At 39.2% G+C, this 25,089-nt stretch overlaps 1 protein-coding gene across 4 annotated transcripts; it reads right to left on the bottom strand.

Annotated features, from left to right (window-relative positions):
* Positions 1 to 5,966: 5,966 nt before the first annotated feature.
* LOC148803247 (uncharacterized) lies at positions 5,967 to 12,851 on the bottom strand. Of its 4 annotated transcripts, none has more exons than XM_088892369.1 (10): positions 12,732 to 12,851; positions 12,393 to 12,532; positions 12,097 to 12,270; positions 11,709 to 11,950; positions 10,886 to 11,606; positions 10,562 to 10,778; positions 10,178 to 10,471; positions 9,979 to 10,087; positions 9,768 to 9,883; positions 5,967 to 7,889 (listed from the first exon to the last, which is right to left on the bottom strand). In XM_088892369.1, exons 6-10 carry the CDS (start codon positions 10,748 to 10,750, stop codon positions 7,833 to 7,835), a joined length of 765 nt encoding a protein of 254 aa, XP_088748495.1. In that variant the 5' UTR covers positions 10,751 to 10,778; positions 10,886 to 11,606; positions 11,709 to 11,950; positions 12,097 to 12,270; positions 12,393 to 12,532; positions 12,732 to 12,851; the 3' UTR covers positions 5,967 to 7,832. The 4 variants fall into 4 exon arrangements, with proteins under 4 accessions (XP_088748495.1, XP_088748473.1, XP_088748430.1 ...); XM_088892347.1 differs by having other exon boundaries at positions 12,661 to 12,817; XM_088892304.1 differs by having other exon boundaries at positions 10,886 to 11,110; positions 11,439 to 11,606; positions 12,393 to 12,809.
* Positions 12,852 to 25,089: the final 12,238 nt, after the last annotated feature.

The raw sequence follows: 25,089 nt of genomic DNA, 5'->3' as shown, positions 1-25,089 counted from the left end.
TCTCCCTCTCCATAGGAGTCCTTTCTAATCTCTCAAACCTCTCAGCAATGATGAATATTCAGGAAAAATATTAAATATCCGCAAAAGCTTGCCAAACAGCTTACCAGCATCAGGTCTCAATGACTTAAAGTGCAAAGTTTTCCCCAAAAGGCAGTATAAAGAATCGGAGAGAACCCCATGCGTCTCACTCATAAATAAAATCCATCAATATATTCACCATAAATAACATCTACCAGTACAGAAGATCATTTTTGTTCTCAACTGTTTTATCTTCAGATGGAACTTCATACCCTCCCAGTTAACCCTTGGGTTATTCTTTGTCCAGCACTCCCTAACTTTTTCTTTGAATCCTGGGTGATAAAGCCACATATTCTCAAACTGGAAAGGAGATGGACCCCTTCCCCTTAAATTGTCCTTGGACAATGAGATTGACCAATGATCAAAAGTTATTTTTGGTAAAGGCTGCCAAGGAGCATTGTTTCATCAAGGACTGCTATGAACAGATTGGAAATAATGTAGTTGGAGCTACCAAATTCAGAAGGAACGCAAACAACTAGGAGTTGGAAGAGCTGAAGAGGTGGAGAGACTGCTAGAATTGAAAGATCCACCTATTTTATTGCCATGGGAAAGGGTATCTCGTGTTAACTATTTTGGATTAGTCCACCATAATTCCACAAGGAAAAATTGCGGGAATCTAGTGAGTACAGACAACCATAAGTTGTTGAATCAAATTTTTATAATAAAGATACACCACATTCTTGCAATCTGGAAAGATGCTTGCAAATCATATGGGTAAAGTATATGAATTGCTATCAAAGTTCACACTTGCAAGAGATTGGGCACCCATATTGACAAGAAAAGCAATGCATACTACACCTGATGATTCATTATAAAGATGAGTCTTAAACGAAATAAATCCATTTAAAGTAATCAAATAATAACAGCATTAGAAGATATTTACACTTGCAACAACAGATTGAGTGCCCATATTGACAAGAAGATATTCACACAACATTAAACAAGAATAAATCCATTTCAAAGCATGTGGTAAACTTTCAAATGTTTCTTTGCTGGTGTTGGTATGGATTAAAATTCTAGTACTTCGTCAAAACCAGCATGTGGGCACAAATTCATGACAGATTGCATTTTCTTGGTCTTTTACAAGCTAACAACCAAGCTGAGCATATCTCCAATTAATAACTAATTGCATTCAATCTCATCCAAAAACCCAATAGAAAAGATTTTTGTTTCAATTGGTAATTTTTTGAGGAGTTAGAGTAATGTGTCCAACATTGATTTGTCAGAGAGGTGAATAAAGTTTTGGACAGGGCCATTATTGCTAAAAATTCATGATTGTTGGCAAACTGCAAACCTTTTCCTTCTGAACAATTAAATGACCAATGAAAATTAAGAAGCACCGGTGAGAAAATTGGACATACTGATTTGTACTCAAAAGGGAGCTAGAAAGTTAAAAATCTACGCAGGGAGAGGAAGAGAGAGAGATTGCACGAATGAACCAAAATTCAAAGGGAAAATAAAAGAAAAAAACCACAATATTCAAGCATCTAACAAGTCCCTAAAAATCTGCCCAGGGAGAGAAAGAGAGAGATTGCACGAATGAACCAAAATTCAAAAGGAAAATAAAAAAGAAAAAAAAACCATGATATTCAAGCATCTAACAAGTCCCTAAAACTATCTCAAACATCTATTAATTATTGCAAAATACAACCAACAACAATTCTTTGTCTAATTACGAAAAAAAAGCTAAAAAAGGTATTATAAAAGATTTATTAAATTTAGGCAAAGCACATCAATCTGAACCAACTCAGATTACAAAGAAAGAGAGTACTTGCCTATCAAAATAAAATTGAGAATCAAAAGCATTACCCGGTAACCTGATTCCATCATCACCAACAAGAATAATAATCTCCTTGGCCAGGCTGGACTCAATATTTAGGGCCAATGGTTGGGCTGGGCTCGTACTTGGGCTTGAATATGTTCTTTTGCAGGGGTGGAGCTAGGAAATTTTCATGAGGGGGCCAAAACCTAAGGTGGAATTTGGGGGGCTGGGGGGAATAAATATGGATGGTTAAAGGAGGGACACCCCATTGGGGTGGAGAGTGGGGGAGGGGAAATTTTAGGGGTGCAAGTCGAGTTGTCCTGAATTAACAGTTTACACTGTTTCGGGCTTAGGCTTCAGGTTGGGCCTATTGAAATTTTGACAAAATACCAACCCTAACAAAGCCCAGCCTGAACCTGGCCTAAATTAGATTAATATTTTTTTAACTTAATAAAATAATAGATGTTTATTAATGACATCATTACAAATAATTAGATATTTAGCAACAATTATGGAAGAGGGATTTTTATCAAATTTTTTTAATATGAATAAATAAATAAAATTATTTAACTTAATAATATAAATATATAAATGATTAGGTAATCAAATAAGAGAAACAAAGAATTAAAATTTCCTAGTCATGCTTTGGGCTTTATATGAGGGTCGGCCTCAAGCTTAAGGTCTAGGCTTGATGGCCAGCCCAAGCTTTTTGCTGATATGAAGGCAAAGACCGACTTGAACCTGGCACAGCCCGTGGACCAGTTTAATCCCAACTGAGACCTAACCTATTGATAGCCCTAAATATTAGGCTCGGAGAGAGAGAGAGAAATAACTTATTAGTTAAATAAATTATTAATTACTTGAAGAATTTAGTAAATTAAATAAATAGAAATCTAATTTACTTAATTTATTAAAACAAATAAATGAATAATTTGGTTTAGTAAAATAAATAAGTAAAATTTTATTATTGAGATGGGACAGGTACAGGATATCCCACACCTTGTAACAAAAATGCACCACATTCTAGCAATCTTGAAGGATTCTCGCTTTCAAAATTCTGCATGCATTAAGATCTAGACATTCTAGGGCATCATTCAGCTTAAATGATCACCAACCGAATTGTGCAAGTTATCTCTAACCTTCACTCAATTTGGTTCTTGATTAGCAGATCCGAATTTCTAGAGTCTTTCTCAAGCACTCTAGAACTTCCAAGAATCAAGAATAGTTCAACCAAACAGAATTAAGATTGCCTAAATTCTTTCTCAAGCAATTCAGACATTACAAAAATCAAGAAATTCGGCTAGCAGTTCTAACAATGAAATTTCTCATCAAGAAACATCAAGATTGCATCTAATCCATTCGAATGAACCTACAAGCAAAGACATCAGCCATAAACTGATCATCCCCCCTTATTCTCACCATTTATCGGATGAATTTTTAGGAGGAGAATGCTATGAATAGTCGGGAAACTTGTATAAGTATTCTGATCAATTCCTATGAACTACCATTCTTATCGCATACATAAGAGCCAAGGAAGGGGAGAATATGAGATTCTTCAAGTTCCAACATTCACTTCCATTCAATATGTAAATCAGCTCATTGACCGCCAAAATTAACCATCACTTTGCTAGGTCTCAAATCTGTCACTGCACCTCATTGAATGTTCAACTAACTTTTGTCCCTTTGAACCTCAGCCGTCACCGAATTTTTTTTCTTTTCTTTCCCCTTTTTTTTTGGTGTGAGTGCATTTTATGCTCCATCTCACACGGGGTATTTTCTTCTTTCTTCTTTTTTTTTTTTCTCTTTTTTTTTTCTTTTGGTGTGAGTGCATTTTATGCTCCATCTCACACGGGGTATTTTCTTCTTTCTTTTTCTTTTTCTCTTTTTTTTTTCTTTTGGTGTGAGTGCATTTTATGCTCCATCTCACACTGGTCACAGGCTTGAGGCAAATAACAATACTCGTATTCCAACTTGCTAGTTTTACTATTCAGCTCGGAATAGCGGAGTTGGGACTAAACTCATATCATAAACCGCTAGTTTTACTATTCAGTTCATGACAGCGGAGTCGATTGGACTTTGTCCTTTTTCTTTTTTTTTTTTCTTTTGCCTTTTTCAATTGTTGAACCTCATGCATTAGCAATTCAGATATGGACTAGCTTGAGTGATCATTAATAAATCAATCAAGTGCATCATACACATGAAGGTAGTTAGGGCTGGTCATGATGAAAGTCATATTCAGCTCCCTTAACTTCATGCATTGTGCTCAGTTGGATCATTCACAATAATAAAAGCTAACACATACAGTGGTCTCCCTCAACTCATTGTATTCCCTCTTTGAATTCACCTAATAAACAACAATGATCTCGAGGGGATTTTCAGTCTATTTGGCCTGTCAATGCATGTATATAAGTGTTGGGCTGATTGAAGTGCATAGCCACAGTCTAACTCCCCCACACTTAAGATGAACATTGTCCTCAATGCTCCTAGTGTTAGAGAGCAACAATAAATCGGAACTTATTTGGGCTAGATCTCTTTTGAGTGAGATTAGGGTGAAGGTAAAGGAACCTATGATGTTATACTATGACAATCAGGCTGCAATCAATATTGCCCATAATCCAAATCAACATGATAGGAAAAAACACATTGAAGTTGATAGACACTTTATAAGAGAAATGATAACAACCGGAGAAGTTTATTTGCCTTATGTCTCTTCAGAGTTGCAGCTGGCTGATGTTCTCACTAAAGGGGTGGCAAAGATTAATTAGTTTTATGATGTTGCAGCTGGGAATGTGTGACATTTACTCCCAACTTGAGGGGGAGTGTTGAAGATTAATTAGTTTTATGATGTTTTTCTAAGTAGATGTTTTATGTTAGTTGTTAGATAGGAAGTGGAGACCATAATAGTTATGTGAGTCCAAATTTTATTATGTTTTTGAGTGTTATATATATTGTTTTATGTTTTGCCGCCCTATAAGGGCATAATTGTCCTTGTACTGTTATATTATTTTAGTATAAATAACAAGTGAAGGGAGCGGCCAGATTATTGCTCTCTTTTCTTTTCAACTTCTCTTCTTCTCTTCTTCTCCTTCTCTCTTCAAGAAACTACTTTCTTTCATATTATTTTTTAGTTCAGAAGATTCCTACTAAGACAACTCAAGACTGGAGTTACAACAATGAAAAAAGGAAATATAAATGGTTGACCAAGGACATGGAAGTTCAATGCACGTGGATAAAAAAAAAGTGTTAATTCTTTTATGGATTATCTAGACAAGGGGTGAATAGGAATTCTATTTTTTGGGCTCAATTGTAACTGTTGTATTTTGGGTGACGGTTGTGGGGAGTAAAGATATTTTAGCTCCCCTTCCATGTACTCCTTTTTTAATCATTTAATGAAATCTCATTGTAACCGTTGTTGTATTTTGGGTGACATTTGTGGGGAATTAAGATATTTTAGCTCCCCTTCCATGTACTCCTTTTTTAATCATTTAATGAAATCTCGGTTATTGACCAAAACAAAATATATATGATTGCAAAACAGACAAAATCACCTAGCTGTGAATTGTATCTATTTTCCTATTAAATGACGCCCCCAGAAAGTAATCTCAGTATCTATAAAACACTTATCTAAACTAAAATTCCAAATAATAGTCATAAGGAGATTTACATAAAACTCATTCAATTAAAGAAAAAATCAACAGATATATAAATCAATAATAGATGTATAATGACACTCCCTCTGCAAGCATGCAAAACTTACCTGGATCTAAGATTATCAAAGGCTTATACTAAAAGATTGTATCCTTGAGAACTTTTGACATATATAAAATTAATCAAATTGGGGATATAATAAACAGGTAAAGAAATTGATAATAGAATAGTCTACTACACCTGCTTTCCATGTACAATGTTCAAACCAATTAAAATTAAAAGTATATATAACAAAACCTAAAACATTGATTAAAAACCATACCATCAATACAGACGGTTTTACTCATCAAAAGCAATGCTAGAAATATGTTTTGGTAAAGGCATTAATGGAAATATGTTGCTGGCTGAAAACTTGTAATCCAACCAAAACTACAAGCTAATTAAGGCTTACCAACAAAAAGGGGAAAAAAAGTCATCATAAAGAATGTAAATTTCTCCTTACATGGTCTCCTGTGATTGTAGTAGTTGCTTTGCTCAACAATATTAAAAATACAGAGCTATAGAAGTTATATGAGCAATAAAACATGTGCTCCATACATACTTTAAAGCTATTTACCAATATAAGAAAATTGTAACTTTAAATATCACTTTTAGAGTTACAATATTTGCAACCACTTCCTCAAGATGATAATGGCTAATTCAGAAAAAAACAGCAACCAACAGTTCACACTGAACGGATACAAAGGTCATGGCATTCACTTCTTGTATCTTGTTTGTATCTAAACAGATTTGATGCAGTAGCCCTGACTTAGGATTCAATGGTTGTGCCATGGTTGCCTACAATTGGCAGCCGGTGTTGTCAAAGGGTTGACCAAAACAGTGGGCCAGGCTATAATGGTTGCAGGGTTCATCTAAATAATCCTTTGTTGAAACAGTGAGTTAGGATCTGGCCATGGTTACCATGTGCATTGTCACTAGTTCTAAGGTGGTGGAGGAAAGAAAATGCTTCAAGTGCTGTTTAGTGGGCTGCTTTGTGGAAGAAGTGGGACATTGTAATAGGGCTGCAAGTCACACACCTGATTTGAAGAATTTAAAAAATTACTAACCCAAGCCCGTCCAAGTTGCACCCCCTAGATTGCAGGCAGGTGGTAAGTTGGGTGGTCCAAAAAATGGGGAAACACCTCGGTGATGAGGGTCAAACATCTAGTAGGGGTTCTTTTCCTCTTCATCTTTCCCTTGAGCAGGGAAGCAGACACATCCAAGGTCTCCTCTCAATGGTGTAGGTGTGCTACTAAACTACTGGAGCTTGTGTGCTGGAGTGTCCAATAATGACACTGAAGAGGTGGAAGACAATAGGTTCCTGTGGCTACATATATATGGTCTTTCCCTCTTCTTATGGAACCTAAAAATTATTAGAACGATGGTAGGGGTGCAACTTGGGCAAGCTCGGCTTGGGCTTTTGCAAAACATGAGTTCCAAGAAGGCTTTCAAACCCCCACCAACAATGTTTTTAAAATTGAACCGGACAATGAACCGATCGGGGGTCCGATTGCCAATTCAAGGTTCGACCATTCGAACTGAATGGATGGCCCGTTTTGACAAAAAATAAAAAATTAAAAAATAAATAAATAACAGACAAACCGTTGGACGGTTCGACCACTTGGGTCAGTGGTTTGCTGACCAAATCAACGTTTTTTGGGGAAATAATGGTTCTGGGGTAAAACAGAACTGGTCACCTGACTAGTTCCTAGTTTTTGCAGTTTGATTGTCCAGTTCGGTCCAGTTTTGAAAACCATGCCCACCAATTTCCCTAGGTCATACCTAGCTCATAGAAGCCCAAGCCCAATACCAAAAATTAAAAATAAAAGACTATAAAACCTAAATGAAAAGTTAAAATGCAAAACATAAGTTCCAGGAAGGTTTTCAAGGCCAACCAATTTGCCTAGACCAGACCAGCTCACATAAGCTGAAAGTGGTGATAGGATTAGCTTGAACTAAGCTTGGGTTGGTAAACTTGGGCATTGACTTTGATTGTACTAGGCCTAGATTTAAGGTTTAGGTCATGGGGTCAGGCCTAAACTTGGTTCAACCCCCCCCCCCCCCCCTCAAAGTTATAGGTCATATTTGTTTCTGCTTCATAATAACTCATAGAACATAAGAGTAGAATATCATACATAGACAAGAGATAACAGCAGAAAGTACTCACAGATTGTGCTTCTTCTTGATGTGTCAATGACCGATTGGGGCGATAAGTATGGTTTTGACGCTTTTCCCAAAGCCAAAAACGCTGGAACTGCACTGGTATACCAAACTCTTTTGCAACCTCCTCCTGTTGACAGTTATATTAGGTTGACAACCACCAAACGCTGGAACTGCACTGGTATACCCCCTTTCTAGCATCCTGAAAGAATCAAATAGTAGTAGTCCCTTTAATAACCATCTTCAAGCAGCATACTTAATCCAATCCAAATGAAAAGAAAAGATAAATAAAAAGATGCTAAATGTCATAATTTTTTGTTCAATTACCAGAATTAAGCATTAAACTAAATCAGTTCACATGGCTAAAAGCTAAAAAATTTTATTATTATTTTTAATAAATCACATGTTATTCAAACAAATCACTGCATCAAAAATTAAGACATTTGTATTTTCTCATTTAATACAATGTAGATTTTTATTTTGATTGACAAATATAACTAGATAATATTGCATGCCACCACCATCACAACCTATTATCCACCCCCCAAAAAAAAGAATAAAAATGCTCAAACAACCAGCAAACCCTCTACGCAAGGAGGGACTCATAATACAAGAAATTCCAAATGAATAGAAGATCATTATAAAGGATATATAAATTTATTTGTGGGGAAAGCAAGTGTAGGGTACAATATGTGCATGGAGGATTTTGGTTTGAGGCAAGGTTCAAAATATTGCAACGTTGAGGGGGGGGGGGGGGTCTCCTTATGTTCAAACACTAAACACCCCCCAACATGTCCATCATTAAAAAACTCAGACAGAAAAAAAAAAAGTTTCAACTATTTGAATTACATTATGTGAAAAAAAAAATGTGCATCATGCATGTCAGTATTTTAAACCATGGTCATTGGAGAAGAATGAAACAAGAGATATAGTTTTAAAATCTGTAACAGCTAATAATATGACAATACTAAAGACATTTTAAAAAGAATGAACATTTAACAACATTTTTTTGATAAATGAACATTTAATAACATTTTTTAATAATAAGAAGAATAAAATAAGGCTTTCATTAAATATAAAAAAGGTTACAATTTCACATGAATGAACACTAAATAGCATTTAAAAGTGGGTCAAACTCAAGTCAAATAGATTTTTCCTTACTACAAGACTAAAATAAATCAGGTGTAAAGACTTGTTATTCCAAAAGAAAAGCTACCAAATGGAAGAAAAATAGAAAAGAAAATAGATGCCCAAGAAATGTTTTAAGGACTCACAATTTAAGGGCCCATAATTTGAAAAGGCTAGAAGAACATGGATTGTAGTAGTAACTAGTAAGAAATGATTTAAGGGCTCATAATTTAACATGTATGAAACTGAAGAAAACGGAATAATGAAACAGGATTCATGTAGCCAACCCCATATGGTTGAAACTTGAAACAAGGCTTAGATAATGATGACTACAACAACTATAACAATGTTCTCCCTTTATCCTCTTGTTCAATTTCTGCAACAAAGGAAAACTATTTCATTTGAAACTATTTCTATCTTTCAAATCAGAGTAATCCACTCAAAGAAGGCAAAAGCACAAGGGAGGAATACCATGACCTAATGAGAATGGAAAGAGCTTATTAATAAACTGTATAGCTGGTGCAATGGCAAAACAAGGGGCAAATGGGATTCAACTATTTTGCAGTCAATTGTCTGAATGTTGAATGTAATGAGAAAAGGAAAGGACTAGGTGGCAAATACAGGTCTAAAGCTAAGGAATATATGGCATGCATTATATGTGACATTTTTTGTTCCATGTTTAATAAAATTTAACAGTTACCCATCAAATGAATAAGATAAATTAATATGCTATCAATGGTATGTTAGCATTTAACGTACCATTTGCTTGGGGAAAAAATAAAATGCTGCATTTTGGAGGGGATGGGAAAAAGGTCATCAAAAATCAAAAACAACTAATTGCCTTAAGATTTATCAAAAAAACAACTAATTTCCTTGAGCCACTTTTTATTCACGTATTTAGACACAGAAATTCTATAAGCTTTTCACATAAATTGTTATCCAGCCTTTATACCTGTAGCCCATGTTGCTCAGCATGATACTTGTTATCACCTTCAAGACGTTCAACTTCTACATACTTATCAAAAAAAGCATAAACATCTTTACAGCCTTTGACATCAAGCTGAAGATCTGTCATTTATACATGGGCACTTCAGCACCACAGGAGATTGGCAAGGGCAATAAAATCCATTCTACAATTCAGATTGAAATTAAAACAAAAATACCATAAAATGACTCCTTCCTTGTAGACTTGTAATCTACATTGATGCATTCAATGTAGTTCATATGGTGCCCTTCAAATAATTGCTGTATTGTACCCTCTACAACAGTCCCCTGAACACCCAAGCAAAAAATCAAAATCAAAATAGTCCTGGCAATGAGATGAAACTTTCTAAAAAAAAGATTATGTTCACCAAAAAACACCTTCATTTTGTCTTCAAGCTTTTCACACAAAACTCTATTAAGTTCTTGCACATCATGCTGCATGAAATAATCATGTGTCCCATCCAAAAGACTTGGTAAGCTCTTTTGTTGCAACACTGTTGTCACTGTACTGGAGCTTGTAGAATAAGCTCTGCAGAGCCAGATTGAAATTAAAACAAAAATACCATAAAATGACTCCTTCCTTGTAAACTTGTAATCTACATTGATGCATTCAATGTAGTTCATATGGTGCCCTTCAAATAATTGCTGTATTGTACCCTCTACAACAGTCCCCTGAACACCCAAGCAAAAAATCAAAATCAAAATAGTCCTGGCAATGAGATGAAACTTTCTAAAAAAAAGATTATGTTCACCAAAAAACACCTTCATTTTGTCTTCAAGCTTTTCACACAAAACCCTATTAAGTTCCTGCACATCATGCTGCATGAAATAATCATGTGTCCCATCCAAAAGACTTGGTAAGCTCTTTTGTTGCAACACTGTTGTCACTGTACTGGAGCTTGTAGAATAAGCTCTGCAGAGCCAGAGGGATGCTTCCCGATGGCATATCATTCTCAGTTGTTGGCATGTGGTATACAGCCTGATATATAAATTCCAGACAAAAAAAAAAGGTTTTCTTCTTCATAAGATGATAAGTTACCCTGAACTAGATAAAGAGAATTTCTGCATGTATACTAAGTTTCTAACCTTTCTGAAGTAAGGAATATGGTACAGAGTCTGGAGCAGAGAATTCATGTAACAGGTTGCTCCTTGGTTCTTAAGTCCAACATAACCCGTTTCCTTTTTTGAATCATATGTCCAATAATCCACAACCCTACGGACTGCAACCTCAGCTTCAACTATACATGTATCATTCACAAGATACCCTCTACTTGGGTCATATAGCTCAATGAGAGGTATGAATGATGTGCACTACAACAGCACCAAACATGTAACTTAACATTGTACTTAACAAGCATATGGTATCGACTATTGTACAAGCAAGGGCAGAATAATGAAATAAACAAAGATAGCAAACTCCAATCTTGTTTGAAGTTTACAGGCTTTATCATGCACTTTTTAGATAATCTTCAGGGTTCATATGAAAAGAACCTAATAGAATATTAGGTTAATAGGTTTTACTTCTTTGTACTTTGGCATGGAACAGAATACTGAGAAAACTATCAAAAAACTAGTGACAGGACCAAAATATTCTTGAAAACTGAAAAGAACTAACAACTGAAACAACATGTATACTTACCCTTCTATGAAGTCCTGCGTGCCAATATTGACTACTGTACACCCAATAGCCTTAGCAGAAATGAGGGATAGTGTAAGATTTTCATTCCTTTCCCAAGGGTTCAGCACCCTCTTTGTATTGATTGCCCGTTCATCGGTGGTCCCAGGGACTGCCACATTTATAAGTTTACTACATCAAAGAATATGCCTTCAGATTACAAAGCCCCAAAACCAAGAAAGAAAAACCATCTCCAAATTCAAATTAAAGCAAAGGGCTTAACAGGGAAATCACCATAGAAGAACGCCATCTTTTACAATCTCAAAGAGATCATTAGTGGAAGGATCTATAGGAAGGTATCTCTTCAAGAACTGATCGTCTGCTAGGTAGTTGTTTATAAGAGCAACATAGGACGTTTTCTCAGATCCACTGATGGTGTGAAGCAATGTCATCGTAGCAGCCTTCAGAAATGCAGTCGAATTCTTTGCTCCGCTACCAATTCCAGCATTCACATGCGATTGCAGTTTCAAATAGACCTGTAACGATATGATTTGCTCACTCTACTTAAAATCCTTAACCCCAGTACCAATTTCTCAACCCAAAACCATAAACTGCATAAAAAAAAATGAATTCAAATTCAACAGTTACGCTTTCAAGCTGCAGATCCTATAATAGTACTCACCCGAAGGAAGACTTAAAAATCCTCTGCCTCCTCGTCCAAGTCCCGATACGATTCAAGCAAACACGCAGCCCTCTCTTCCTCAGTCAAAGACTCTCCAACGGTTTTCAGCTTCGGCGTCCTGGAAGGCAAGTGTCTAATTGTCACTCGCCCGAGCTCCCTCCTCATTGAGAGGAGCTGCAGAAACCAGTCGCCAACGTTGCAGGTTCAAATGCAAGACCAAGAAAACAGACAAAACATCGAAGTAACCCACAAACAAGAAAGCTACTTGGGTTTTAGGGTTTTTGAGGATTACTCACATAGGAATTCAAGCTGCGAAGCTCCACCTGAGTGAACTGGCTCTGGAGCCATGGATCGCCATTCGCAGGTAAGTCTGAGGAAATCGAGTGGTTTTGTTCTCTATTTTCTCTTTTCTAGAAGCATGATATCGACCTCTTCTCTGAATGGAAAACACCAACTCTTTTATAGTAATTACTAGATGATCACGTCGATTGATAGGGATTTAGACCGTTACAAAATCAATTTAAAAGACAGGGCAAAGCGTAACAAAGGTTGCAGAATAACTACCACGATTCTTACAACGCTATGTTTAAAATTCTAACAGAAAGAAATGAGCGGTGGTGGCCTTCGGCAATTACCACGTCCTTCACCTCCATCCAAAGCAGCCGGACAGAAATACTTATCAAAACGGGAATAAGCAGCCAGACAGAAAAAGAGACGGAATTTTTAGAACGTCCGAAACCTGTTGATGGGTCGGGCTCGGGCTAGCTTTTGTCAAAATTCTAATGGACCCGGCCGGAAGTCCAAGCCGAGATAGTGTAAAGTTGGGTCCCAAGCCTGGATTATGAAAGTCCACGTTCTGTGCACCTGTGGGTTCACGGGATATTTGAACCCGCCAATCACAAGCGACCACATCGGCATTTCGAAAAAAAAACACTAATATTTACGGGTGTTCAGCTGTTAGCTGAACAAATCCGGTTCAACCACCCACGAAAAGACTATGGGTTTTATTTCGAGGAGGGGTAGTTTGGGTATTTCTTGACAATAAAACTCAGAGAAGGTCTATTGCACATGCTAATACTTCACTACTTCCCATTCATACCAGGAGCAGATCTCATAGACTACTCTCAATGGTAGACCCAACAGACGGTCTACCGTCTTCGGAACTATCCACGTTAAGGTGGGGACTGGGGAAGCCCACACTACCCGATTGAAGGTCTTCACTCTTCAAAGATACCGGTCCGGTTCGATTTGATCGGTCCAGTATAACCCGATTAAACAAAAGAACTGAAAGTGTCAGCTGGACCAGTCTGGTCTTGCCCACTGGTCAAGCAAGTACAGTGTTGGCGCTTTCAACACCCACGAGGAGGCTCAGCTTAGCAGATTGACAATCAGGTCCAGCCGGGTTTTCGGAAAAGAATGATTTTGTGTTTCGGTGTAATTAAGGTGCACGGTTTTATCGGTATCCGATTATCTGTCCAAAAAATCCGGATTATCCAACGGTAACGTAATCATGCAATAATATGGGGAGCTCTTCTTTTTTCTTTGGAACGATGAGAAATTAGAAAAAAAAAAAACGCACATGATCGACGAGTATGGACGTCATGTGGGTCTACACGAGATTCCTTGTACATTATGCTTCATGACTTTCGTTTTTTTTTTTTCTGCAGAAATGCTTCATGACTTAATTCATCAATGCTTGCGCCATCGGAATGAACCGGTAATTGTGCATAATTTCATTAATAGTTAAAAAAATGATAATTTCAGTATTTTTATCTAAACTCATTATAAAAATATAAATAACCAAAGTATTGTGTGTTTGTAGATTTAAATTTTTTATTTTCATTTTCATTGTTAATACATGTCTATTAGTGTTTAATATGATAAATGTATGGTATTGGATATGTGCACAATTTTTTGTATTTTCTATTCTTTTGTTTTTATCAATTTGTTTAGTTTTTATTGTATAATAATGACATCATTTGTTAACCATTTGATTTGAAAGAAAAAATATCTCATTTTTGTGCAACTTTAAAATTTTTATTATATTCTTGTAATTTATTTAAAAAAATAGTTATTGTTTATAACACTTATCTTTTGTTTGATGTGATAAATTTATATATTTTAATAGTTATTATTTAAATATGACACCATTGGTTGACCCATTTTAACCAAATAGTTGAATCATTAGGGGTGCAAGTTGGGTGGGTTTGGGTTGGATTTAAATTCAATGCAAGCCCAACCCCTAAGCCTAATTTGTCAAACCCAAATCCAACCAGATTGGAAGTTGATGCACTTAGGTTGGGCTTAGGCCAAGACCAAACTCATGTTGCTAAATCAGCCCATACTATGAATAGGAAAGGTCAAGGTGCTCGCACATGTATATGAATAGGAAACAAGCAAAAATGTAGCTGATTCGTCTCTTACAACTCAAATCCATCATTTGTTGGACTGTATCGTCCATTTGTTCGTATAAATACCCCAAGAATATAGATGCCAACGAAAGTTGATGACCGTTGGCAGGGAGCATGGCAAGCGAAACCAATGTCGTGCACAGGCCATAATCGGGCAACTCGGGGAAGAGAAAATGGGATGCAATGTACAAAATGAAAGCAGCGAGATGGCACTGGCTATCTGCCCCTTGTACCATCACATCCCCCCTACCATGGGTCTCAAACCAATACTCCACCCATGCCTCGAGTGGCATCTTACCCTGGGCGGTTGACTAATCGACTTGGGCTTTGAACATGGGAAACTATAGGTGGTGGGCAGACACCAACCCACCAACGGGTAATGCCAACAAGGCAACAACGTCTTCTACGGTGATAGTGAATTCACTAGATGCCCCCACGAATGTATGGGTCCGGCAACACCAATACTCGAGAAAGGGCATCACATACTTTACCCCCTCTTTGCCGGGAAGATCCATGTAGCAATCCACAAAACAGAGGAGCTCGGCATCTTGCAGCAGACGACAGTATATTGGATTTTCCAACACATAGCGCGCCCAATCCGAATAACTCACTAGGGACTTTGAGGTATCGGTCCTTGGTTCCTTACACTTGAATGACATCGACTGATCCAAGCATCTGTAAAGGCACATCAGTCACTACCGTCAACGGCATCAAAAACCCCACCCACACCCCTTGCTACTGGCATAGGTGGCCAAAAACCCTTCCCACCGTCGGCCACCCCGGCCACCTCTCGCTCGAATAGCATCTCCGTTGTATCAACAACTCTAACGAATTCCACGAACGGGCACTCAATGTTCTTTTGGTGAGGAGCCATGGTCAAAGGATGAATGAGCAAGGAGTAGAATAAGGAAAGGAAACTGATAGAGAAAGAAAGCTAAAGGCAGAAACAGAGAAAGCGAAATGATCGAAAATAACTGAGAATATAAAGGGGAACTATAGAATGCGTATCACCCTTTTATAAAACCCTCACAAGTGTAGGGAATGCCAAACGGCGTCGGGGAAGACTAATAGACATGATTACAGTCTTTCAGCCAATGCTTAACGGAAAAGCAAGGTATATAAATTTATGACTATACCCTCAAAAGGGCGGGACAAAACAACACATTAATTTAAAGGAGGCACAATGTCAGAAACTGCTACTTTAAATGTTTAATCTCTTATCTGAGCCACACATGCGGACAGTTTGCATTTATGAAGATACGACAGTGAGGAAACGTTCTAATGATGACTACCACATCATCGACACATAACATCTTTCCCGTCCCATTCAACGGTAATTGAATAAGAAAAGTCACAAAGTGAAAAATTACCAATTCACACTGTATATCCACAACAGACACCACTTCGACAAACACAAGGGGTTGAACACCTATACTTTACTGTTTTTGCTTGTCTTTTGACAATTTCCTTCTTGTCATTAGGCAGAGGGCTTAGAACTTTGCTAACAAACCAAGCATAGAATTGCCTACCGATAGAAAGAAAATTGTCAAAAGATAGGGGGGCTGAATCATAGAATGGATGAAAAACTAACCCAAAATGAACACCCAAAATCCCCATCCGAAGTTATCAATAAGCCAAATGCATGACTGCTTGTTGACTAGCTCGTAGTTTGTCAACAAGCAGGGGGCTAACAAAAGATCCAAACGAATTTTCCCTTACCCGCAAAAGATCCAATCAAAACAGGAACAATCACCAGGAACGCACAAAAAATTAGCATGCCACTGACCCCTCTCTACATTGATCCATCACAAAACCTTAAGGAAAATCTGAAGGCAAAATGCCTATCAGTAAGATTCCACTTACTAATGATAAGTAGCGGGTTAATGTAGGTACATAGTGATCGCTCAGACCATCAAAGTACAAAGGATTACCAAATTGATACCACATGGACGCTTGCGATGAGTTCATAACTCATCAGTGTCTTGCGATGAGCTTATAACTCATCGGACATTTGCGATGAATAATATATGACATCACACGATTGTGACAAATTCGTACTTGAGATGGGTTATGATGAACTATGGCTAGCATGAACCGACGATGAACTTTAAACGTGTGCGGTTCTACGATGATATTCGGACGCGCGAGGAGTTGCAATGAATTTGAGACCATTACAGAACTACGGGATCACTGTAGACAGGGAATAAATATCGGTTACACGTGCCTTTTTAAGTTACACACGTGATAAAGCACCATGTGGATCTAATAAAAGTGCACCCGCTAAATGTTGATGTCACTAATGCCATGTTGGTTAAATGGGTCACGAAAGGAAGTAGCATACACGGATTATGAGAATCCTCGGACAAAAGGAAAGTTCGTCTTTAAAAGATCTCATAAGACACGTGGCGAAACCCTAGCAGTGCTCCTTAATAACTGACAACAAATCCAATATTCCATTTCCTAATGGGAATCAAATACTTTTGGCTCCTTCTTTTCAGGACCTCGAGATCCCTCCTTATAAATGAGGGTTCATCTCGTAACAAGATCTTCATTCCATTACTCATTTGATCCTACCCTCTCTTATCATTCCCATTTGCCCTAGCCTCAAACCTACCTCCTGCCTTCGATATTCCTTTGTCTTTCAAGGAGACCACTCCTACGTAGCCTAGCCACCTCACCTACACTTTCCATACTGCCCCAAGGTTGGTGTAGATTGGGGTGTAGTTCTCTTAACAGTGTCCGTCGTTCTTTCTTCGCACTTCCATAACTAGCTGAAGGTTTTAATCTCCATGTTCTCTATGCCTATCTTGTAGGTGGGTTGCATGCATTGCATGCATTGTTTGACAAAACTCTTATCGGTAACATGTTCATCGAAAACAAAGTGGGTCAATTTTTGAAATCGCATCACGTAAGCTAGAAGATCTTCTCCCATATGTTGCTTCATGTTGTGTAGGTCAGCCATCGTTAGTCTCCACTCCAAGGTGAACCATTTTGACAAAAACCTTTTGGCCAACTCCACCCACAAGTCAATGCTATCTGCGGTGAGGTTAACGAACCAGGTGTATGCCCTGTCAAGGACTTAGAGAACTCTCTGACTTTCAAGTATTCGTCGAAAGCAAAGAACCCAAGGACATCCTCAAATTTGTTCACATGCTTTGGTGGGCTTCCTTTATGCCCGTCATACTGTGGCCACTGTTGGGGAGGGACATAACCAACAGGATATAAGGTTTATAGAGGATCCTGTTAGAGTAGGGCTTTTGTAGGACAAGTGAGGACTGGGCTCGGCTTTGACTCTTCGCCACCAGTCCTTGGACATACTCTTTTAATTCATCACGACTAAGTAGTGACTTTGTAACTGGGTCAATCTGAAGAGCGACCCGGGACTGTCTGATGGTGGGTTGACTGGTCTGTACGGGTACAGGGTTGACTCTGGTGGGTTGCTCAACACGGCGGGGTTTAAATTGGTGGAATGGTGGCTGGTGGGGACAGATGCAGGAGGAGTGGCTAGGGTGAAAGGGGACTGTTCAGTTCTGGCCATTTGCTGGAGGAGAAGTTGCAGAGTGCCCCTCATCTCTTGTTGCATCTGCTCTAAGTGATCAAAATGGGTCTCAAACTCGTAGACCTTGTTTGAGAGTATTTCGACGTCAACCTATTTGGTTGACTGCACACCATACTGGTCCTTAACTTTTGGGTTAACATTCTCCTTAGTGTTGTCATGCTCTTCAGGGATGGGAGAGAGGTTAATCCTATAAGCAACCATCCTCTGTGATTAAAGAACTAACCAAAGATTCTAATGTAAGTGTGGTGGTGAGGCTACGTACGAGGGTCTCCTTGAAGGACAAAGGAAGACTAGGTGCAGGAGGTAGGCAAAAGGCTATGGTAAATAAGAATGATAAGATGATGATTTTGTTATGAAATGGACTCCTATTTATCGGGAGAGATCCCGAGGTCCCGAAAGGAAGGAGCCAAAAGCATTTGATTCCCACTGGGAAAGGGAATATTGGATTTGTTGCCAGTTTGTCAGGGAACACTACTAGGGTTTCACTACGTGTTTCACAAGATATCTCAAGGATGAACTTTTCTTTCGTTCGAGGATTCTCATAATCTGCATGTGCTACTTCATTTCGTGACCCTTTTAACCAATGTGGTGTGAATGACATCATTATTTACCTGGCCCACCCTTATTAGGCCCACAGAGCGTCCCATCACACACGTGTTTCTAGCATTTATTCCTAGTTCACAGTAGTTATGTGCTTATCGTGGTTCTGTAATAACTTTGAAGCTCATCATAGATCTGCACGTGTGCAAAGCTCATCACAAGTCTGTGTTCGCTTATGCGAGCCAAAGACCATCACGACCCATTTCAGGTATGATTTTATCGCAATCATGCGATGAGTTATGAACTCATCGCAAATGTGTGATGAGTTATTGACTCATCACAGGAATCTATGTGGTATTAATTCGACACCCTTTGTGCTCTATTGGTCTGAGTGACCACTATGTACCTATAGACATTGCTGTGCTTTTGTCACTTCCGGTTGGTAGGGCGATGTCTGCCCATTATTGGTAGTTTACGGAGTTCGTCCCTGCCAACCCGTCTAATCTTTGTGCGGACTTGATGAAGGAAGTCCAAGATTTCAAATCTTAGGTGGACGAATCGACTGCCCATGGGAAGATGCCAATAGCCAAGGTGGCATTATGGTCTGAAGGGGAGACAACTTGTGTCACCTTGCAGTTTTTGTTCTCTATGTGACATTTTGTTTTTTGTTCCCAAATACCCCTTATTATGGCTTACGCACAGTGCTGATTCCCCTTATTGTTATTGCTACTGGCAATCATCAACAATCGCTGGACTCCATGTTTTTGGGTTATCTATTTTACCAGATGGATGACATTGTCCATCAGATGATGGATCCTAGCTACAACCAGCGCCGAAACTATGTTTTTGCCCCCTTTTTGTTCATGTTCTCCTGTGAGCGTCTACAACTAGGTGTTACCCCTTGCCGTTTGTCCCCAATGACTGTTGCCATCGCTACTCTAGAGGAGTCCGCAATTCAATGCCATTCTACATTGGTGTCAATGTTCTTGAGGACGACGACCAACAATGCATTGTGGAAGCTGATAGCCCTCTTGCCCTTGTGACTCATCTTGTGCTATGTATGGCCTGGTGTCGTTGTGTATCTTGATCGAGCCGGTGAGGCACAAGTGGCAGCTTACCGTCCTGACAAGCTTCTCCGATAGTTCGGATATGATGGTATGGGCTCACAGTTTCTGAGATATTTTGGTGAGGATGTGTTTTGGAGACGTCGGAATGTGCTGGCGTTTCCAAATGTCTCCCGATTCCCTATCGCAGGTTTCGAGAGGGTCAAGCAGTGCGAGTCCTTACAATTAACATATATGTGCTCATTGTTCGGTGGGATGTAGAAGTTTATGGCTGCAAATACCCATCCTCGTCACGTCATGGCTCTTCCTCCGATCGGGTCATGCAGCGGAGCAGAGGCGAGAAGAGGTCCCTTCCCAGCTAGGTTCTTCACCGGTGATAGCAGAGGAGCGCGAGTTTATGGGCGTTGTTTGGCAAGGTAAAAGTCTTGCCATCGAGGAGGGTGAAGGCAGCCGACCCCTTGCATCTAAGAAGTTTAGGATGACAAGGGTGCCTCACTTTTTCTGGCTGTCAATACCAGGGGAGGTTCGTGAAACCAGGTCCGACTTGTATCATCTTAGGCTAAGGAGCACCAATTTAGGGGTTCTCCATGGGACCACCATGAGGAGGTTGTACAAGATCCTCTAGCCCCAGCTTCTAAGTTAAGGGAAGTAGTTAATGCAGAACCGGTGCAGTCTGCAATGCAAGTTCCTCCTGGAAAAGTTGTTTTTGTTCCTATCGCCAGTGGGTGGGTAAAGAAGCTTGCTCCCCGTCCTCGTAGGAGGGATTCTGAGAGGGTTGGTTTGGTAAGTTTATACAATTTTTGCGATGTGTTTAGGTTACTATTTCTTTTACTATGTGTGCTAACTTGTACTATTTTTACAGTCCATTGTACTGAAGCGGGTGGAGGTCAGTGAGACTCACCTCGAGGTTTAAATTCCACAAGTCCCGCCTGAGGGCATTGTGGGTGAAAAAGATATGTGTCGTTTAGATATTTATTTGATGTTCCATTGTTCTTTATTTCCTTACACTAATTGAATCTTGTTTGTTCTATCGCAGGGAGTTCTCAATGTCAACATTGCTGATGTGGTAGTTTCGCCTGTTATTAGGTGTTTGGTGCAAGAGTTGAAGTCTCTTCAACTCCCTCTTGAAGGGCAAGAAGCAACTGAGGAGCATCCCATCGGCTTGGGGGATGCCAAGGCCGATGAGAAAGGGAATGTTGGTGACTCTGCATCGGTTGCTCCTGTGCGAGAAGAAGAAACTCCTATGGGCTTGCAGGAGCAGCCCCCCAGTAGTCCGGTGGGTCATACTGAGGGTATCCAAGGGGATCAACCAATAGTTACAATGCCAAGACATCACTTTGGGAGTCCAATGGATGTGAATCATCGACCCAGGAGCCAGACATTGTTTCAGGGCAGCCCACTAAGGAATAGCAAGAGTAGAAACCTATTGTTGTTTTGCCTGAGCAGGTGTGTAAGGCTACGGTGTCAGAATCTCATCAGGAAGAGGAACCTGTAACCACTAGCCATGTGGAGATTGGAGTTTGTGGAGATGTATTAGTAGTGCTTCCCTAACATTCTAAGGCTTCGGCGATTTAACCTGTAAACTTGGAGACTCAGTCTAAAAGCGATCTTATGGATGTTGAGATATCATCGCCGCCCGAGGCTCTATCACATGACGAAAAGCTTGCATTGGTGCGCTAGGAGCTTCAAGAATACTATAAAAAGCATGATGTCATGCCTCTTGGCTACTACGTCGTAGATCTAGTCTCTATTCAATGTCTTCGCAAACACGAGAAGTACTTTTTTTCAAGCTTTGTAGCGAAGACCGCGACTCTAATCATTCAGAAAGGTTGTCTACCATCTGGTGACATCCCTTCGGTGGTTATAGGGACATCATTGAATATGATAGCGACAGTGATGAATTACATCATGGACCAATCCATAGATGAGCTTTCATGGTCTGGGTTTGCCCACTAGCTGAGGACTTGTGAGTCATTTTCTACTCTGGGCTTCAAGATGGACCATATCAAGGAGAGGGTGGTTCATCTGGCCCACGTATTTTGGAAGGTTGGTTACAAGGAGTCTCATCCCTTAACTATTGAAGCTTCGAAAGAGATTCGTCAGCGCCTCAAGGTTGTCGAATCGAATCTAGCGAAGGCCACAGAAAAGTTAGACGCCCTACTTGACGAGTGTGCTCGCCAAAGGAAGGTAGTATCGTAGTATGAAATGGAGCAAAAGGAGCTTTTAGAGAATGAAATGCAAAGGCAAAGTTTGGCGAAGATCGCCTGTATGAGGAGCAAGTGGTATGCTGATTGAGATGTATATGTATCATTATATCATGTAAAAAAACATTGAGATTTTTTAATGAAAGAGAATTTGGTTTTATTCTTGTGTGATTTGATTTCTCCTTAAATTTTTGCTAATTGTGGCCCCTTTTGGTTTTTATAACGCATGAGGCAAGAGCAGCAGTGTTAATGGGTCTATCAGGCCGAATGCAACACCAGTAGACTCTTTTGGGCAGAGCGTGATGCCAGTAGGCCATTTGGGCTATGTATATGCTTAGAGGATTTGGGCTCCTATTTAGTGATGATGAGGCCCATGGATTCGCTTTGTGTGTGAGCTTGAGACGTTTTGTATTTGTGATGAGTAAAGTGCGCACCATTTATTGGATGTGTAGTATATTTAGGGTAACAGTTTGGTGTCTCTACCTAGTTTGTATTTGTTTGACTGTAGCAGTAAGTTGAGCATTGAAGCTATCTTGTAGTAGGTTGTTGCTTGGAGTATTGTCATTTTGCTATCGACAATTTACTACCTTGGCACAGCAGGTAGCTTAGCTTATCATCACAATTGCGAGTCATAATCAAGTTATTTTCATCGCATTTTGGGAATACTAGGTTTGTAATATTCCATTTCCCTTGGGTTTGCTAAGGGCTTTCTTTTACCGATATTCATGTGTAATTGTAGTGGTGAGGCTACATATGAGGGTCTCCTTGAAGGACAAAGGAAGACCAGATGCAGGAGGTGGGATAAAGGCTAGGGAAAACATGGATGATAAGATGATCCCATTGTTATGAGATGGACCCCTATTTATAGGGAGAGATCCCAAGGTCCTGAAAGCAAGGAGCCAAAAGCATTTGATTCCAACTAGGAAAGGGAATATTGGATTTCTTGTCAATTGTTAGGGTTTGACCACATGTACTATGTGATATCCTTGGAATGAACTTTCCTTTTGTCCGAGGATTCTCTTAATCCACGTGTGTTACTTCCTTTCGTGATCCATTTAACTAATGTGGCACGAGTGACATCATCATTTAGTGGGTGCGCCTTTACTAGATCCATGGGGCATCCTGTTATGTGCGTAATTTAAAGACGCACGTGTAACTAATATTTATTCCCTGTCTACAGTGATTCTACATTTGTCACGACTTTGTAATGGCTTTGAATTCATCGCATCCCTGCATGTGTCTAAAGCTCATCGCAAATCTGTGTGTCTAAGGTTCTTCATAGATATATGCGTGTCTAAAGTTCATTGCAAATTTATGTGTGTCTAAAGTTCATCGTAGGTTTATGCTAGCCAAAGTTCATCACGACCCGTTTTGGGTACGAGTTTGTCGCAGTCATGCGATGAGTCATATATTCATCGCAGATGTCTGATGAGTTGTGAACTCATCACAAACGTCCGTATGGTATTAATTCAGTACCCTCTGCACTCTGATGGTCTGAGCGATTGATAAGCATCTTTGCCCTCGGATTCATCTTCAAATTTTTTGATGGAGAGGGATTAGTATGCACTGTGGCACATTGATCTTTGTGTGTTAAATCCAGTGATCGTCCCTATCTTGATTGGATCTTTCACGACCAGGGAAAATTCATTTGGATCTGTTGTCAACTCCCTTTTTATTGACAAGCTGTGAACCAGTCAACAAGCAATCATACATTCGGCTTAGAAGTATCTTCAGATGGGAATTGAGGTGTTCTTTTTGGGCTAGCTTTTCGTTCATTTTGTGAAATGTGCTTTTTGTTAGTAGGCAAGTCTATGCTTAGTTTGTTAGCGAAATTCTCAGCACCCTGCCTATTGACAGGAAGTAAATTGTCAAAAGACAAATATGAAACGTTAGAGTATAGGCATCCAGCCCCCTATCTTTGGCGAAGTAGTGCCCGTTGCGAATATACAATTTGAGTTGGTTGTGTTCCATTTATGTGGCTTTTCATATTCAATCATAATTGAAGTGATAGGGAAGATGTTATGCACTTGTGACGTGGCGGTCATCATTAGGGCTTTTCGTAACTGTCGTCTCCACATAAATGCACTGTGTTCGCGCGTGTGGCTCAAAGGGAGGATGTAACTTTTAAAGTGGTGGTTGCCAACACGACGCTACTTTTAAATTAATGCGCCAGTTTGTCCCGCCCGACTAGGGGTATGACTGCAATTTTATATAGTTTACTTTTCTATTAAGCATCAGTGGGGAGATTTGTAATTATATCGTTTCGTCTTCCGTGATGCCATTTAGCATTTCGGACACGTGCGAGGTTTCTATAAAAGAGCACTGCGCCTTCAACTCTTCTTTTCTGCGTTCTCTATTATTCTCAGTCAGTTTGCCCTCTTTGTTTCCGTCTTTACCTATATAACAACCGTTCTCAATCCATTTCCTCCATTACTCCCCTATCTTTTTTACCATGGCCCCTTGCAAAATGAAAACCGAATGTCCATTTCTTGAGTTCGTCAGAGTCGTGGTTACAACAAAAATACTGTCCACAGTGCCGGTCCCCTAGTCAAAGTTGTTTCTATCTGTGTCTCAGGCGGACGTGTGAAGAAAATGCCTCCTCGTCCGCGTAGGAGGGAGCTTAGGAAAGTTAATTTAGTAATAATTTATATCTTTGATGCATTTGTTTTACTACTATTGCAATTACCATGGAGATCTATTTACAGTCGTTTGTGTTGAAGTGAGTGGAGTCGATGGCGCTTAGCCTGATGCAAAGACCCCATAAGTCTCATCTGAAGGTGTTGTGGGTGAAAAGGTATGGATCAGTCCTACTTATATCAAAACGAAGCCAAGAAACAAGGATCAATACAAACAATCGCACCGTTTAAATAACCTAAAACAACTCAAAGCAGAAACCGGACATAATAAAATCCACCAATAAGAATCATGCTTATTTCAACTCTAAAGTCACTATTCTACTTTAAACAAACCCATCATATCTAGAAAAGATAAATCCAACCATTCACACTTATAACAGAAGCCTGTTTAGAAGTTATCCACATTATTTAACAAATCCATTTTAAATTATCGAGGCATTAACTAAAAAAGACCAACTACGCAAAGTGTAAATGAAATCAACTTAAAACAACCCAAGATAATCCAAGCAAATGCAACCGGTCAAGAAAAAGCCAAATTAAAGACAACAAAGTTGAAAGTAGAAACATGCAATTTTTTAT

This window comes from Nelumbo nucifera, chromosome 1 (genome assembly GCF_055504915.1).
Source record: "Nelumbo nucifera cultivar China Antique chromosome 1, China Antique-T2T, whole genome shotgun sequence".
NCBI classification, from domain to species: domain Eukaryota; kingdom Viridiplantae; phylum Streptophyta; class Magnoliopsida; order Proteales; family Nelumbonaceae; genus Nelumbo; species Nelumbo nucifera.
The sequence above is the reverse complement of the archived record's forward strand: the minus strand, read 5'-3'. Positions and strand labels throughout refer to the sequence as shown.